This window comes from Chionomys nivalis, chromosome 8 (assembly GCF_950005125.1).
Source record: "Chionomys nivalis chromosome 8, mChiNiv1.1, whole genome shotgun sequence".
Lineage (NCBI taxonomy): Eukaryota > Metazoa > Chordata > Mammalia > Rodentia > Cricetidae > Chionomys > Chionomys nivalis.
The window spans coordinates 77,963,838-77,981,927 of record NC_080093.1 but is presented as its reverse complement, the minus strand read 5'-3'; the positions used below and the strand labels follow the sequence as shown (position 1 = coordinate 77,981,927).

The 18,090-nt window shown below is 46.7% G+C and overlaps 1 protein-coding gene across 1 annotated transcript in view; it reads left to right on the top strand.

The window, feature by feature from the left end:
- The window catches only part of Iqck (IQ motif containing K), a 123,562-nt gene that overhangs the window by 78,945 nt on the left and 26,527 nt on the right, over positions 1-18,090 (top strand). Inside the window, exon 8 of the mRNA XM_057777042.1 lies at positions 17,101-17,212. Within this exon, the coding sequence (XP_057633025.1) occupies positions 17,101-17,212 (112 nt within the window). The remainder of the gene's footprint in view (positions 1-17,100; positions 17,213-18,090) is intronic.

The window sequence follows — 18,090 nt, the reverse complement described above, 5'->3', positions numbered from 1 at the left end:
CTATCTATCTATCTATCTATCTATCTATCTATCTATCTATGTACCTTTAGCCTGGGTCTTTGTAGCTCTTGAAGTCTCTATGTAGCCGAGAATGACTGTGAATCTGTGATCTTCTGGCCTCCACCTCCTGAATGCTGGGATTATAGTATGTGTTACCACCTTGCTTTATACAGTGCTGGGGATGGCGCCAGGGCTTGCTACATGGCAGGAGGAGTCCTCTACCAATGGAGCTGCAGCCCCAGCCCTTGTCTTTATTTTTTATTTTTTAATTATTTATTTATTATTATACAATGTTCGGTCTGCATGCTAGAAGAGGGAGCCAGATCAAATTACAGATGGTTGTGAGCCACCATATGGTTGCTGGGAATTGAGCTCAGGACCTCTGGAAGAGCAGCCAGTGCTCTTAACCTCTGAGCCATCTCTCCAGCCTCCTAAGTCTTTATTTTTATTTTTTAAATGAAAAACTTGTTTTTTGTGTGAGTGTGCATATGCTTATATGTGTGGGTACACACCACGAATGTCATGGTAATCATGTGTAGGTCAGAGTTGATTCTCTCCATTGTGGGAATTGATTCTCTCCATCTACCATGTAGATCCCAGTGATCACACTGGGCCATTGGGGTTGGTGGTAGGTGTCTCTACTACCTGCTGAGCCATCTCGCCAGTTCTCACTTCTGGTTGGTTTGTTTGTTTGTTTGCTTTTGAGACAGAATCTTATTCTGTAATCCAAGCTGGCCTCAAAGTTGTTCAGTCTTCCAGGTTAGCCTCCTAAATGCTGGGATTACAGACATGCCACCATGGGTGGCTGAAGTTTATGTTTTGAATATTTTAAAGCATGTAGAAAATACTTCCAAGTTAAGGCTACCTATATGCTTCACCAAACAAGTGGAAGAAAATCCTGGAATTTCCTGGCAATATTGAGACTGATGGTGCAGACACAAGATGCCCTCTTTGGCATCAGCAGTCCTAGGGTGCCACCTCACTCAGATGGAGGCCTCTTGCATTCCATGTGACAAGCCTGCATTGAGGGCCTTGTCAAGAATGGAGCTTGGGGCTATAGAAAGTTCTCGATGCCATGAGGACCTAGAAAATCCTATGACAAGAATGAGAATATCAAGAATAGGTATTCTTGGTCATCGGTGGTTGTGAAGTTAATTTCCCTGAATTGAAACACTCCCTCCTGGCAGGAGGAGGGAGGCTCTGAAGACTCACAGAGATGCTTATAGCCTGTCCTTAAGCTTGGATGAGCAAGGGAAGGACTCAGTATGTAAAGTGCCTGCAGGCAAGCACAAGGACCTGAGTTCAGATCCCTGGCACCCATGTAAAGAGGTGGGCGCTGAACAGTAATGTGTACATCCCCGCAGTCCCTAAGCTAGGGGTATGGAAAAGAGGGATCCCTGTAGCTCACTGGCCAGCATGGCCACATTAATGAGCTCCAGGTTCAGTGAGACGCTGTCTCCAAAAACAATGTGGAGAGTGATGGAGGAAGACACCCGATGCTGACCTCTGGTCTCTACATGCACATATGCGCATGCACACACACAATAAATAGAGCATCACGTGAGTATCGCCATTCCTGGGCAATAAACACCCTTCTCCGGAGTTCACTATGTGTCTTTTCCATGTATTTTCTTTGTTTATGTGAACTTCCATATGTATCATTATGTTGTGTAAGAGAGCACAAACCTGAGTTTGATCCCTGGAACCTACGGTGGAAGGAGAGAACCAATCCTCAAAACTGTCCTCTTACCTCCTCAGGTGGGCTATGGCCCTTTTGTCCCCACCCCACACATGAACGAACACACATACACACACACACACACACACTGTGTGAGCTATGGCCCTTCTTTCCCCACCCCACATATGAACACACACACACACACACACACATACACTGTGTGGGCTATGAACCTTCTTTCCCCACCCCACATATGAACACACACACACACATACACACACACACCGTGTGGGCTATGGCCCTTTTTTCCCTACCCCACACGTGAACACACACATACACACGCTGTACTGTACTGTTTTTCCTAACTGTGCTCAGATAGTAGCAGCCTGTCTCCTGGTTCAGTCCAGAGGCACCTTTCCACACCAGCACACACCTATCTGACTCTGGGTTTTGTTGATGATTGAGTCAGGGTTTTCCTAGGCAGTACAGGCTGGCCTGGAACCCTTGATCCTCCTGCCTTCACTCCTTGATTTTCTACTGGTGCTGGGAATCGAACCCATGGTTTTATGCATTCTAGGCATGTGCTCTGCCTGCTGAGCCACCTTCTAGCTCTCCTGCCTTCTCTTGATTGCCTGGCTTCTTTATATTTCCGGTTTGCTTCTGGGCTTTCTGGGGCTTCCTTCCCTTCTAGAGAGGGCGTCCCTGGCACAGCTGCTTTTGGGAGGGCCGGGTGTATTTCCTCCCTTTGTGTTGCTTTTTAGCCCTCTCTCCCTCTTCTTTCCTCTGGGGACAGAAACACAACTAGGTGAACCCACATGACAAAAAGCAACACTTCCGTTCTCATGCAAGGGCCCAGGTGAGGGCAGATGGCCCCTGACTCGGGTGGTAGGAAACAGCTTTGTGTGAGTCATGCTTCTCTGGCCAATTGGCTGCATGTTGCCTAGAATACCTATTTCAGACAATTGTCTTTTATTTTATAATTGCTTTGAAGTTATTTACTCTGCACCTCATTCCAGCTAATTGAAGCCAGTTTAGCAGAACAGTTTAGCAAATGGACTCTACAATTAGATAGTTCATTCACTAATAGTCATCCTTAGTAGACAGACAGCTTTGCTGCCTCAAACTCTGCATGTGTTTTGGGGAATGAGGCAAAGTCCCTGCTTGCATTCCTGCAGTCAACTGCCAGTCGGTGCAAACAGATAAACAGGTAACAGAGTCTGAAGAGATGGATGTGGTGTGGTGGTGTATGCTTATAATCCCAGCGTTGGGAGAGGGAGGCAAGGGGCTTGCTATTTGAGTTAAGGGCCGTGCCACTAATCCTAGCATTTTGAAGGTCATCCTCAGCTATTTGGGGAGTTCCAGGCCAGCCTAAAATACATTACACACAGCCTGTCTCTAAAAGGGAGAAGGGAGCTAGGGCAATAGCTTAGTTGATAAAGCAATTATCATGCATGCATAAAGATCTGAGTTCAATACATAAGACTCAAGGAAAAAAAATGCTGTGTGTGGTGACACCCTGCTTGTAATCCCAGGACTCAGAAGGTGGTGACAGACAGATGGGCTCTCTGGTCAGCCTCTATAGAATGCTTGACTGAGTTCCAAGTCAGTGAGAGAGACCATCTCAAAAAAACCCAAAACAACAACAGCAACAAATCCTCCTCTTGCTTCTGCATATGGGTGCACATACATGTGCATGAACACACACACACACACAAGAAACAGAGGAGAGATGCTTGGGTGTAGATCAGTGATTGTGCACAAGCTTACTGTCCTCGAGGCCCTGAGTTTCATTCCTAGCATCCTTACCAAAAAAAAAAAAAAAAAAAAAAAAAGAAAAAGAAAAAGAAAAAAGAAAAAGAAAAAGAAAAAAAGTTTATCAGCTATTGTCAAAATGATACCACTTAATAAATCACCCCAAAGCCAGTAGCCTACAAAGTGAGTCTCTTCTCACACGGGTGGCGATCAGGCAGACAGCAAGGCATCTGGACTGGGCTCTAGAGATGATGTGATGTGTTCTATTCAGTTTTGTTCTAGAGCCTCCTGAGATCAGCAGGTCACCAGGGGCATGTGCTTCTCACTGCAGAGTTTGAAAGCTCTCAGAGGGGTGAGCAAAACACACACCACGTGTCCTGGCTGGTTTCATGTCAATTTGACACAAGGTAGTCATCTGAAAGGGGGGAACCTCAGCTGAGAAAATGCCTCTGTAAGATCTAGCTGAAGGGGATTTTTTTAAATTAATGACTGATGTGGGAGGGCCCAGCCCATGGTAGGTGGTACCATCCCAGAGCTGGTGGTCCTATGTTCTATAATGAGGCAGGCAGAGCAAGCCATGAGGAGCAAGCTAGTGAACAGCACTCCTCCATGGCCTCTGCATCAGCTCCCGACTCCAGGTTCCCAGCACTGCTTGAGTTTCTGTCCTTTCCTTCAATGCGGAACAGTGACATACATGGAAGTGTAATCCAAATAAACCCTTTGCCCCAACCCCCAAGTTGCTTTTGGCCACGGTGTTTCATTGCAGCATAGTAATCCTGACTAAGATGTCACGTGTCTCAAGGCTTAGGTGCATCTCGAGGCCAGAGCAAGTGTGGAGGCACAGAGAGCTGGAAGGTCAGTGTCGGTGATGCCAGTGAGCTGGGGGCGAGTGGTAGAGGAGGTGAGGAGTCATTCCAGGAACAGACCCCTGGAACCAGCTTCCACGGAGGGGGCTGCTGGAACTTGGGGTCTTATGATTTGGGTAGAGGAGCCATTGTTACCTGGGCTGGGTGGAGGCAAGGCCTCAGGCACCACTCCAGACCTTCTGAATCCAAAACTCTGTGGTTTTCCGTTATAAACTTGTTGTGTATATTAATAGGTCTCATCATGGCATTTTCATACATGTATATAAAGTATTTTGCTCCCTCATCCCCATCACCCTCTTGTCCGTCCCCCACCCCAACTCCTGCTGATTCCTTTTTTCTTCCCAACTAGGTTCCTTCTATTTTTCCTTCCCCACCGCCTTCATGTGCTCCAGTGAGGGGAGCTTATAGGAGCATAGACATCTTGCCAGTGGCTACACCACTCAAGAAAATGTCTCTTCCTCCCCAGCAACTCTTAACTGCTTTTAGATCTTTAAGGAGCCCCTCCCACCCGCTGCACAGTTCTGTTTGTTGAGACTGTGTTCACTATAGTCAAAGATAGCCTTGGACTTGTGAGCCTCCTTCCCCCTGCCTCCCAAACATTGGGATTAGAGGAAAGCATCAATTATCCCCAGCACAAAAAATCTGTTTGTTAACCCAGAGGGAGCAGCCTGTAAAAAGAGGATTGCATTTTGACCTGCCGGCCCTGTGACTGTCACTATTTAAATCATTAAGTTTTCTTTTCCTGAAAAATGAGACCAACAGCGTACCCCTACTGTCCCCCACCTCTCACTCCACCCTGTTAGCTGTGACCCACACATTCACTGTAAGAATATATTCCCGCTTGATTCTTGGTGGTATTCCTGAGGTACTTAGTTTATGTTGGATTTTTTTTTCCTGCCTGAGAAAATCTGTTATTTTTCAAAGCATCTTTTTGCTCAGGATAAAAACTTCGGCCTGTGCCCAGCAGGACTCTGGTGCCCCAGAAAAAAAGCACCCAGTTGTTGTGGTCCCCATTCAGGTCTCCTTGGGGCGCTTAAGTATGTCTGGCCATTCAGCAGGCTGAAATAGGCCACAGTACTATAAATAGGGGCCTCCGGCTGCTCTGGGATCAGATCCCAGGCCAGGCCCCTCCTCCCTTTGCCCGCACCCATTCCTGTAGTTATTTAAATACAGCCACAAGTACATTTTCAGGTTTATGTATTCCAAATTCTTGTCAGCTTGCCAGTATGTAAGCAACTCCTTTCCTGCTTGTCGTCACCAGTGCAGTGGGTGGAGTCGTCACCAGTGCAGTGGGTGGTGTCGTCACCAGTGCAGTGGGTAGTGTCGTCACCAGTGCAGTGGGTGGTGTCGTCACCAGTGCAGTGGGTGGTGTCGTCACCAGTGCAGTGGGTGGTGTCGTCACCAGTGCAGTGGGTGGTGTCGTCACCAGTGCAGTGGTGGTGTTGTCACCAGTGCAGTGGGTGGAGTCCGTCACCAGTGCAGTGGGTGGTGTTGTTACCAGTGCAGTGGGTGGAGTCGTCACCAGTGCAGTGGGTGGAGTCGTCACCAGTGCAGTGGGTGGTGTTGTCACCAGTGCAGTGGGTGGTGTTGACCCTTGGGCTTCAGAAGCCTAATACCATCTATGTTCTTTTCCATGTGCCTTGATTTAGCAATGAACTTCTTGGAGCTTCATTTCGTCATCTACAAATGTAGCTGACAGTAGTACTGGATTTTGTGCCTAGAGTTGAGGTGGAGAGTAAACAATAAAAACACGTAAGGCCAGGATTAGCCAGATCATCTGCAAGGCAAAGTATAGCATGAAAATGCCCCTTGTTTAAAGTCATCAAGAATTTCTTCAATGACTGGGGATGTAGCCCAGTTGGTAGAGTGCTTTCCTAGCATACACAATGCCCCAAGTTCAATCCCCAGAACCAGATAAAACAAGGACACAGTGGCATATATCTGTAATCCCAGCTCTTGGGAGATGGAGGCAGGAAGGTCAGAAGTTTAAGGCTACATAGTGAGTTCAAGGCCAGCCTAAGCTACATGAGAATGTTCTTTTTTTAATCTTTATAAGAAATTTATAAGAACTCTTTTAATTTTTAGCTGGTTGTGGCAGTGAAAACTTGTAATTCCAACACTCAGGAGTCTGAGGAAGGAGTATCAGGGATAAGGGTCTAGCCTGGGCTAGGGCATAGTGAGAACTTGTCTCAAAACAAACAACAAGCAAAAGATAAAGTCCTTTCAGCTTTCAGGCTTGCCTAGCTTGCAGCCCAAGGGCTGTGTATGTCCAGATAGCTGAGAATGAAGTCCAGCACATTTATCAACCTCAGGGTCACAGTCTCTTGAATCCCTTGTCTGGTGACAGCAGAACATAAACTAGTGGGGGTGTGTGATGGGTCTGTACCGGGCAGCTTGGCAAGGAGACACCAGAAGGTCAGGTGCCCGGCACTCTGCTTGACACCCTGGTAGCTGCCCTTCTCCGCTTCTCTGGAGCACTTTCCTTTAAAGGTTAAAAGTTCATGGGTCAGTTTCACTGCTCAGCTGAGTCTCTTTGGGTGACTAGCCTAGACTGTGGAATTTACATAGCAGCTCTTCTGCTTCCTTCTGTACTCCCCTGTGCACATGGGGTGGAGTTCGCATAGTCAAGGTTGCCTTGAACTTTGTGACTCGCCTGCCTCTACCTTGAGTCTGGGTTATAATACGACACCAAATCTGGTTTATATGGAGCTAGGGATCAAACCCAGGAACCCAAAGCTTTGTGCTAAATGAGCACTTGATCAACTGAGTTATTCTCCAGCTGCTGAGTTCATTAGTGATAAGAATGACAAAGTTTGTTGTTATTTTTGTTGGTTTGTTTTTAGACCAGAATCCAGGTGACTCACCAAGGGCACAGTGCAGCAGCCTTTCTCCTCCTCCTCCTCCTCCTTATTTTTCTTCCTCTGCCTCCTCCTCCTCCTCTTCTTTTTTCTTTTTCTCTCTTGTCCCCAGTTCTAGGGATGGAAGCCAGAGCCTTAAGCATGCCAGACTGGTGTTCCACGCCCAAGCTGCACCCCTACCTCTTCATATTTATCTCTTTATTTTGTGACAGTGTGACATTATGAATTCCAGGCTGTCCTCAAACCCTCAAATCCTCTTGCCTCAACTTCCTGAATGCTAGGGCTATAGACCCACATCACCATGCCCCAGCTATGTAGGGGTTCTCCATCTTTAGCCTGCATCAGGACTTTGCACAGATGACAGAGCACCTCCCCCAGACTCAGGATGGGTCCTAAAAATTTGCATTTTGAAAAGCTTCTCAGGTTCCTGGAATGCTGACAGTCTGAAGGACACCCTTTTAGGAACCCCTGACAGAGGAGTCTATGACTTTCAGATTTGCAGGTATATTAGAACAGCCCTGAAGCTGTTGCTTCAACCAGAAATAGAGCAGCAACACTCCATCACTGATAGCTGTTCACTGCTGCCGGCGAGTTCAAGGGCTACAATACGAACCAAATTAGGGGCATCATTTGCCTGTCTGAGTCTCAGTTTTCTCTTTGAAAAGAGAGTGGCAATACTGCATGCCTCATAGATACCGTCTGAGAATTAATAGCATGCATGTAGACAGCTCCTAAACCAGTGCTCACAGGTCCCCTGTTAGAAACGTTCCATAACTGTTAGCTAAGCACTGACTAGAAGGAAAGCTCAGAGCCTGGTGAGTGATCGGGCCCTTGACACAGCACACTGCGGTGTAATTGACTCTGTAGCTCACTGAGAAGTTCATCAAATACCTTAAATGCCTTTGCATCAGAATCATTGCTAATCATCTGGACACTTGGTTATCAAAAGAAGTTGGATGAACTTTATCTGAACTGTCATCACAGAGCTGTGGGGGAAATTCCATTTCTTTCAAGTGTGTGCTGTGACGCATGTTCTCCCCCTTCCTCCTTAAGAGGGACTTCAGCACAAAAATAGGTGTGGCTTCCTGGGAGAAGGCCTTCTCAGATCCGGGCTTTGCGGTGACTGCCTCAGGAAAGGCAGCTGGTGTTCATGAGTCACCCAGATCCTGCCTTCCTGACCACAGGCTGACAGCCCAAGAGGTCTCACTTGACTCCCATTGGCAGGATTTGCAATAATCAGCATGGTATTCATGTAGGAACTGGAACAGCCGAGCTGGACAGATGTCAGTGGTAGGGCTTGTAACATTGAGTTCATTCCTTGCATTCTCTTCCAGGGGAGCAGGGTGGCCCAGACTTCAGCTCATTGGAATCACTTGGAGCTCTGCAGAAGGTCTTGTTCTACCCCACTGGCATGCATTAGTACCCCCAGGTGGAGGCTGTTCTACAGGACCCAAGTGACATCAATGTCATTTATTGAGCTTAGAAAAATGTCTCAAATTAATAGTGTTGAAAGAACTGGAAGAGGCAGCACATGAAGCTGGGGATTGGAGCTCTAATGACCACACAGAGGTCAAGGCAGAGGTTGGCAAACTGTACCCCAAGGAGCATATCCAGCCAATGTCTGTTATTTAGGTTTTTGTTTGGCTGGTTGGTTGGTTTTTCGGGACAGGGTTTCTCTGTAGCTTTGGAGCCTGTCCTGGAACTAGTTCTTGTAGACCAGGTTGGCCTCGAACTCACAGAGATCCGCCTGCCTCTGCCTCCCAAGGGCTGGGATTAAAGGCCTGTGCCACCATCGCCCGGCTTGTTTTTATTTTTTGGCTTGTGTTTGTTTTGGTTTATTTGTTTTTGTTTTTTGAGACAGGGTTTCTTCACATAGCCCTGGCCATCCACTGTCTCTGTAGACCAGGCTGACCTTGAACTCAGAGGTGCACTCACCTCTGCCTCCCGAGCGCTGGGATTAAAGGTGTGAACCAGCACCGCTCGGCTTGTTATTTGGGCTGTGAGTGCTTGCAGCGCGAGATTGAACCTACAGCCTCGTGCACGCAAGGCAAGTACTCCACCTTTGACCTACAGCCCCAATGGTCATTTTTGCCTTTTTGTTTTGAGACAAAGTCTCACTAAGTTGTCCACCCTGGTCTTGAACTGGTGATCCTCCTGCCTTAGTTTCTATAGTAGCCAGAAGTGTGTGTGTGTGTGTGTGTGTGTGTTAACAGAATTTTACTGGAACATAGCCACACCCACTTAGAATATTGTCTGCAGCTGCTTTTATGTTGTAATGGCAGCATTGGATTGGTATGAGACTTCTAGCTCTACAAAAACAATATTTACTATTTTATCCATTCCAATCAAAGAGTTTACTAGTTAGAGACATGACCTCAGATGTGGATAAGCTTGGAGTTGGAACTAGTACCCTCAAAAGTTACAAACTCCTAATTTTAAAAATGAACCACCAAAAATGAGAGAAAAGGCAGTTCCAGCACCAACTAGAACATTCAGGCCTCAAGTCCAGCAGTTTGAGTCTTTGAAGTAGTGTGTTTACAATGATTATACAGATTTGCTACAACAAAATATAGACCGTGCTGGAAGAACAAGTCCGTGTGAAAAAAGGGGGAAATTCAGATTTGAAAGAGAGCGAGTGCAACATCGGGGATAAAAGTGACCGAGTGAATGGGAAAGATGGCGCAGTGGTGGGATGGCTGCCTAGCACACTGGAGGCCATGCATCCAACCCCAGCACTGCACAAACAAACGAGAAAAAAATTGTTTAAAAGAAAAAACACACAAAAAACCCAGCCCCCCCAAAGAAAACAAAAGCAAATCAACAACAACAAAAAACCAGAACAAAAGCAGTGTCCCCAAGTGTCAGTGCACATCAGTATCACCCAGGGAAGCTTCCTGAGCTCACCTTCATGTGCTGATTTCACAGGCTTGGCTGGAGTCCCATGAGTTTGCACATTTTTGCCAGTACAGAAGTTGCTGACCCATGGATCACATCCCTAACTGGCAGATAGACACAGCGAGAGAGTCGGGTCTGGGAGAGAGAATGCAACCAAAAGCGACTGAGAGACAACAAAATGAGATGCTCCAGTGTCATTGTACCAGGGATTGCAGAGTGGGCAGTGGAGTGAAGAGTGGAGAAGCGACATTTCCAGAGGACACTGGAGGACATGAATCCTGAGTGAGCTGGATAAAGACATTATCCCAAATGTTCCATGTGCAGCCAAGGGACCCTGGAAGCACACAATCCTCAAAGCTGTCTTGCAGCAGAGATTCCCTACAGAGGGGAAGCTAGTGAGCAATTATAGACTTCCCATCAGCCATAGTAAGTGTCCTAGACAGTGAAGTGTAGTATCTGCTGATCTTGGGGAAAACAGCATGGAACCTAGAATTACGTGCCCACTCACCCATCACTCAAGAGCTATAAATATGCCTTTCCCAAACACCCCTCCTGGAAGAACTTCCAAAAGATGAGTTAAAATAGAGGGGGAGGAACCCATGAGGAAGGAGCTGCAGGAAACCATGTAGAACAAGATGTAAGCAGGCGTTAGCCCCTGAGAAAGAGCAGCTCCCCAAATGCCAGGTGGTGACATAAAGACCAAGGAGATTAGGATTAAAACCATCTCAAGGCCTGCATCGTGTAGGAGGAGACTTTTAGTTTGGATAAGTTTTACTTTTAGTTTATTTATTATATTACAGCAACTTTTTAAAAGACAGGGTTTCAAAACTGGGTGCAGTGGTACCTTAATCTTGAGTTCAAGGCAAGCCTGGTCTACGTATAGTAAATTAAATCCCTGGTTTTGCTATTGTTGTTCAGATTGGCCTCAAACTTACTATGACCAGGCTGACTTCACACTTAGAGTTCTCCTGACTCAGCCTTCCAAATTCTTGGATTGCACATATGTGCCACCACACTTGGTTTATAGCAACGTAGTGTTGCACACCTGTAATCCCAGCACCTGGGAGGCTGAGGCAGGGGGATGTTAAATGTAAAGCCAGACTGGGCTGTATAGTGAGACCCTGTGACAGACAACAGCAACAAAACCCAAACCCAAACCCAACCAATGAAATAAAACAAATAATAGAAAGTGAAGAAACAAGAAACAACTGTAATACAGAAACTGGATGCTCTGGAAAGACGTGTGTGTGTGTATAAAAAAATTAAAAGTAAAACCAGGCAAGAGAACTAAAGACATCAGTAACCATAATAAACATATGGAGAACAGCTTGTCCCATGGTTTTCAGAGGATAACCTCCATTCTAGGAGGTCCAGAAAATACAAAATAACCCAACACGGTTGAAAGCAAAGAGCTGAGAAAAGATACCACATAAGCACTGAGTGGTAGGATGACTTACCACCATGAGTGGTCGATAAAGCAGACTGTAAAGTTAAACACATGGAGTTACGGTGCTCTCAACAAGAGAGGTGTATGAGTTATTTTCTACTCATTAGATTTCTGTGTGTGTACATGTATGTGTAGTGTGTGTATACATGTGTATGTGAGTGCATGTGTACATGTATGTGTAGTGTGTGTGTATACACTTGTATGTGAGTGCATGTGTACATGTATGTGTAGTGTGTGTGTATACACTTGTATGTGAGTGCATGTGTACATGTATGTGTAGTGTGTGTGTATACACTTGTATGTGAGTGCATGTGTACATGTATGTGTAGTGTGTGTGTATACACTTGTATGTGAGTGCATGTGTACATGTATGTGTAGTGTGTGTGTATACACTTGTATGTGAGTGCATGTGTACATGTATGTGTAGTGTGTGTGTATACACTTGTATGTGAGTACCCACGCGGAGGCCAGAGGGTAGAACTCTTCTGCTATTGCTGTCCATCTTATCTTTGTAAACAGCAAGATATTTATTACAATGAAAGTTCATTATATACAGCTGATAGTGATGAGCATTTAAGCCATTCAATATGCACATGTCAAGAATCAGCTAGGATCTTCTCTAGCCCATAGAAAAGTACCAGGCCTTGATTCCAGCAACCACCTTATAGTTTAAGACAAGGTGTCCCACTGAGCCTGGAGTCCCAGTTGTCCTAGTTGGCCAGGAGGTTTCAGGGAACTTCCAGTACCACCGCCTCCCATTGCTGGGGGTAGACATGTGCCACCATGTCTGACCTTGTGTGGGTGCTGGGGATCCAAATGTAGGTCCCCATCCTTGCAGTGTTGGCACTTCACCAAGTGAGCTATCTCCCCTCTCCTACATTAGGTGTTTAAAGTGTCTTTATCAACCCACTGGCTGAGCTGGTTGCTCACAAATGTACTGACACACACTGTTGCATTGCTGCTCTAGAACAGAGATCGAGACTAACCCACTCTGAGGCATTCTACAGTGCAGGTAGATGTCAGTAACCGTGCCTGCCACTAACACACAGCAAAAGGAAACATGAGTGACTTCCAGAACAAGCCCGGGCTCTGCTCTGCTTTCACTTGGTTTCCAAAGATCTGAAAAGAACTCTCCGAGCATCTTTACAAAGAGAAAGTGGAACTTGCAGCTCTGTGCTCTGAGACTTTTATTAGGGAGTGGGAAAGAGTTTTGCAAACATCTTCCCCAACCCCCTCCCCTGTCTTCTACACGGGGAAACTGGTCTTTCCAATATTAAGTCTATTCTCATAATCATTGGGGTGTCAGCCCCTGGCAAAGACATCCTAAGACCCTCTTGGGAGACATCTCATGCCAGTTCACGGATTGGCACTATGAGCATCACCAAGAGGCCCATCCATTCTCCAGCATCCTTCCAGTGACTGCAATGGATTAAGCGCTTTCCTTCAAGACAGTTAGGAAAACTCGAGGGACTAAGTGACGGCAGCTGTCGCTATGCGAGTGTCTGTTTTGCCAGGAAGCAGGAAAACAAGTGAGCTGAGGGCAGTTGGGAACTAGAGATTATGAAGAGCGACAGAGGCAGAGTCCCGGCAGCCACGCTTTCCCTTCCTGCCGTCACCTACCCCACACAACCCCCAGAACCTCTGCACCAGCTGGCCAGAGCCCAGAGTTATGAAATTACAAAACCATGCATGTGCTCAGCACTTTGTACGCCCCTGGGGGAAGACCACACTTTTGATAGAGTCATCGGCTCCTCCGCCTTGGTTTGGAGCATTCGAGGCAATTAGAGGATTTACCGTCAGAGATGAATCCATTCTTCTCCTTACTAGTTAACACAAAGAGAGCTTATGTTGACATGTTTTTATTGCACTTTAGATGTTGCTTTTGTGCCAACCCTATTTTACAGATTAGGAAATTGAGGCTCTGAGAGCATAAGCAATTTACTGTGCAGAGCTGAGATTCAGTCTCAGACTGTCAGGTTTAGAATCTCCGTCCCCCTCTTCTCCCTCCTTCCCCTCCCTTTCCACTGTGTATGGATATGATGTGAATGCCTGTCCATGTGGTGGGGTGGGTGGATGCATTTGTCACAGTGCCCACATAGTGGTGTCAGAGGACACCTTCCACTGTCACCCATGCTTTCCATTCTCGTTTGCTGCTGTGTGTGCCAGGCTCTGGTATGTCAGCTGCCAAGGACTCTGCTGCCACCATCTCCCATCTTACAGGAGTACTGGGGTTATAGGTGCGTGCTGCCATGGCAGGCTTTACATGGGTGCTAAGGATTCGAACTCAGGTCCTCATGCTCACACAGCGAGTGCTTTACCTCCACAGCCATCACCACAGCCAAGAACTGGCTACGAACTGACACGATTCTTGAATGCCTTTCTTCAGAGTCATACAGAATTGGAAGAATTTGATAATTACAGGGACATTAAAAAATTGACAGCCAGACTAGACAAGAGCACTTGCCCATGCATGTGCAAAGCCCTGGGTTTGATCCCCAATGAGGCAAAATCAATAACTATGAATAAATAAATCACAGCAAATACGAGTTGACACCTGCATCAAGAAGCTTTTGATTTATCTGTACACCAAAGTCAAGTCCATAGCATCAGTCATATTCCTGTGCACACTGGAAGAGCAAGCAGACTCTCCACGGTGACTTCAGAAATAAAGCGGCAAAGTGATGGGAAACCCTGGGGAGGAAAAGCGCTGCGTGTTGATGCCGCACTGCACTCTGGTATAAGCCAGGAGAGGGAAACCACTGCATGTTGATACCGCACTGCACTCCGGTCTTTGCTGATGAGCACAACCTCTACCATCTGAAGTGCTTGTGGCAATAGCCAATGGGATTAGTCCAATTCAGAGGATGCCTGCTCTCCTCCACTCACAGCAGCCTTCTCTAGTGCTCCAGGATCTCCTGGCAACGAGAGACCCACTACCAAGGCTGCTGCTGTATTCTGCCAAGGTGAGTGGCACACAGGGCAAAGTGAAGAAGTCAAGGACAAAGGTCTCGGCCCGACAGAGGAGACCACACGGTACTGTCAGCAGAGCCATGCGGACACACGCAGCCTTCGGATGGGCAGGCAAACAGGTTCCTGTTTGTGACATAGGTCAAACAGCTACAGGAAAATAGATGTTCAAGGAAAAGTGTGCTGTGGGCAGGTGTCCACAGAGCTCTGTTCACTGTGGTAAACGGTGTCAGTCACTCCAGTGTCCGTGACGAGACAAATGGAGGACTCATACTGTGGCGTAGCTACACAGTGGGATGCTGTGCAGCAAGGAAACGGGATAACCATGACGCTCTGGATGAGTGGAAGAACTCAGACATTAACAGCCCATGGGAGAATGATTGCGTTTACGTGAAATACCCCAGGTAGGGAAATCCACAGATACTCTGGCGTCCAAAACAGGCTAGTGGCTGGGGTGGGAGAAGAGAAAAGAGGAAGTACTGATTAATAGGTACAGAATTTCCTTTTGTGATGATAAGAATGCTCTGGAATTGGATGCATGGAGGTGATTTGCACAATGTTCTGAATGTACTTAGCATCACTGAAGTATACTTTAAATGATTAAAAGGTAATATTTATGTTGTGTGTCTTTTACCACAACTAAGTAAAAAAGACAACAATCAGAACTACTGGTAACTCACAGCCATTCCCAGGAGAGGCAATGCCGACACACCTCCCCCACATAAAACTCCCAAGAGATGACAAGAGGTGGCCTTGCATTGAAAGCAGAAGCAGAAAAGGAAAGAGTGGCTCTAGAGCTGGGACAGATCTGATAACCAGACCTGACTCAGGTACTATCTGTGTCCCGTGGGGAGGCAGGTGTGTAGGTAGCTTTAGTGGCAATTGCTATGACCACAGTAGGAAGCTCAATGACTAGGTGGGAGGTCTTAAGATCCAATGGTGGCTTGAAAAAGCTGAAGGACACATACCTAGGTGGCCTCCACAGGATGACCCCATCAGCAGGGTTGGGAAGAAGCTCCCCTTTGGCCAAGCCATGCTGTGCCCCGACCTCTCCCTGAGCTGCCTTTGTTCACTTCCTGTACACACTGGGTCATGCCTGTGCCTGAGGTTCCCACTGCAGCTTTGGATTGTCCTGCTTCTGCTTCACCCCACCTGCTCCTGTCCAGTGAACCAGCAAGTCAAGGTTATGGAATCTAGAAGACAAGATCAAGCACACTGTCCCTCGCACACATGGGAGCCCTGGGAAGATAGGTGTGGCCACTGTCTGGGAGACCACTGATCTTGGCATTTAGTGTGTGGCTTCTCCAGATCCACAGACTTATTCCAATACAGGGAACTTCTCCCCAGATTATAAAACTATGGCTTCATTTCAATGAACGGAGCTGATCGTGAAAGGGAACACACAAAGAGGCCATCTTTAATACTTAATTCCAAGACTGTGTAAGTGTTACCATGGCAACTTCCTCAGACATTGTGGTTGTCCCTTGTCTATTGTTCAGCGACTTTGACTTTTTCAGAATGAACTTGACATGTAGTTACCCACTTAGGCTTGGAGTCAGCTTTCAGCTGAGCAGACCTTCCAGCAAGCAGGTGATGGAAAGAGGATTCAGGATGGGGAAGGGGGTGAGAGGCTTTGCTTTAGAGTCTACCAGGTCACACAGCTTTGCACCCCACCTACATATCTCTCCCCAAGCACCCTCCCCTGCAACACCATCTGCTTTCTCTTCATCTTGGTTTTCTCATCTTTAGAATGGACCCAATCATTCCTGTCCCAATAGAATGAGTGACAGGGTCTCTTGGGTCCCATGTGCGGCTGGAAGATGACCTTGATTTCTGATCCTCTCACTTCCGGAGTGCCATCTGCCTCCACATCTGGTTCATCAGGTGCTGGGGTGGAGCCAGGGTTCGCTGGTTACAGCTCAATAGTAGATAGACTACTTAGAGAATGAAGAAGACTCTGTCAAGGGCTATGAAACAGAGCTGGGAGAGAATCTTGTTGTGTAGCACATTCTGGTCTTGAATTCACAATCTTCCTGCCTCAACCCCCTAAAGTTCTGGGATGATAGACTTGTGCCACCATGTCTGCCTACCATAAATAATTTTTATATTAATTGCATGTTGAAATGATAAGATTTTGGATATCAAGAAGTAGATATTAATTAATGGGTATTAATGATATTAATTGATTATCTAGGTCAAATAAGATATATTATCTAAAACATTCTTGCCTGCTTCTTTTTGTCAATGAGATGGAAAGAACTTAAAATTGCACATTTTATTTCTATGGGACCACCCAAATCTAGAATGTTTTCAACATACCATTAGTTATGGCAAATCCTCCCAATCTCATTTGTGCTCAAGTATGAAACAAACTTTTGGAATGTAGATAATTTACTGAGAACAGTGTGTTCTAAGAACCAAAAAGGCATCAAACTAGGGCTGGGGTGTAGCTTGGAGGTAGAGCACTGGCCTAGCATGCCCGAGGCTCTCAGTCTAAGCCCAGTGCTGCAAGAAAGAGTTTTACAAAGTTACAGCCCATCCAGTTGGTTCTGGAGGCTTCCCAATGCAGACTTGTTAAGGGGAGGGGGTGTGGAAGTGTGGGGAAGGGGGCTAGCTAAGCCTTGTGGCCTTTGCCAGGTTCGCTGCGACCCTGAGATCCAGGAGCTGCGGCAGTGGCAGAAGAAGCTGCGTGAGGACAAGCACATCCGCCAGCGTGTGAAGATCTTCTGGGCCAAGCAAGAGCAGAAATGTGAGTGGTTGGCTTCACACCCCACATTTATTCCAGAACAGAAAAGGCTGATCCATCACCTGAACTCTAGAGGGAAACTCTCTTGGAGGCCTGCAGACTGTGTGTGTGTGTGAGTGTGTGTGTGTGTGTGTGTTCTGCTTGGCAGCTACAGTCCACAGGATGTAATTTACACGGAGATTTCCCTCCCTCGAGGACAACTTCTGTGTCATCTAGCATCCGAGGGCTTTTATTTTCTATCTATGAGGCTCCAAGAACAAGCTGTGATTTGGGGAGCCATGTTATTGGCAGGGTGAGCAGGTAATCACCATCCCCAACTCCTGATGTCTGTCTGACCGTCAGTGGGTTTATTTCCATCTTCTTTTTGTTATGGGCAATCCCATGTGTCAGTCTGGCTGGGTCAGGGGATGTTCAGGTGGTTGGTGAATGCTATTTCTGGGTAGATAGCTTTGAGGGTGTTTCTAGAAATTGGATGTGGATTTGAACTGGTAGGCTGAACAAATGGCTGCCCTCTCCAGTGATGAGGACCTGAAGAGGATAAAGGGTGAGAAGGATTGGGTTAATGGCCTGTATACACAGAGTCCTGGTGTCCTGCCTCCCCTCTGGGTCTCCTGGGCCTTGGGCTTCAGATGTGGGCTGAACTTTCCAGCTCTCAAACCTCTGATCCACCTTGCCATGTGTGTAGGCATATTAACACACACACGTAGCACACCCCTCCACACTCCTCCCCTGCTTGTAGATGGCAGATGGTGGGGCCTCTGTGAACCAGTACTTTGTATTGCTAAATCCCTTTCTTTGTCTATGCATATATTTTTTATTGGAAAAAGAACATATCAATATGAACACCAGCATATTAATCATGGTGGAAGTTCTGTTTTTTT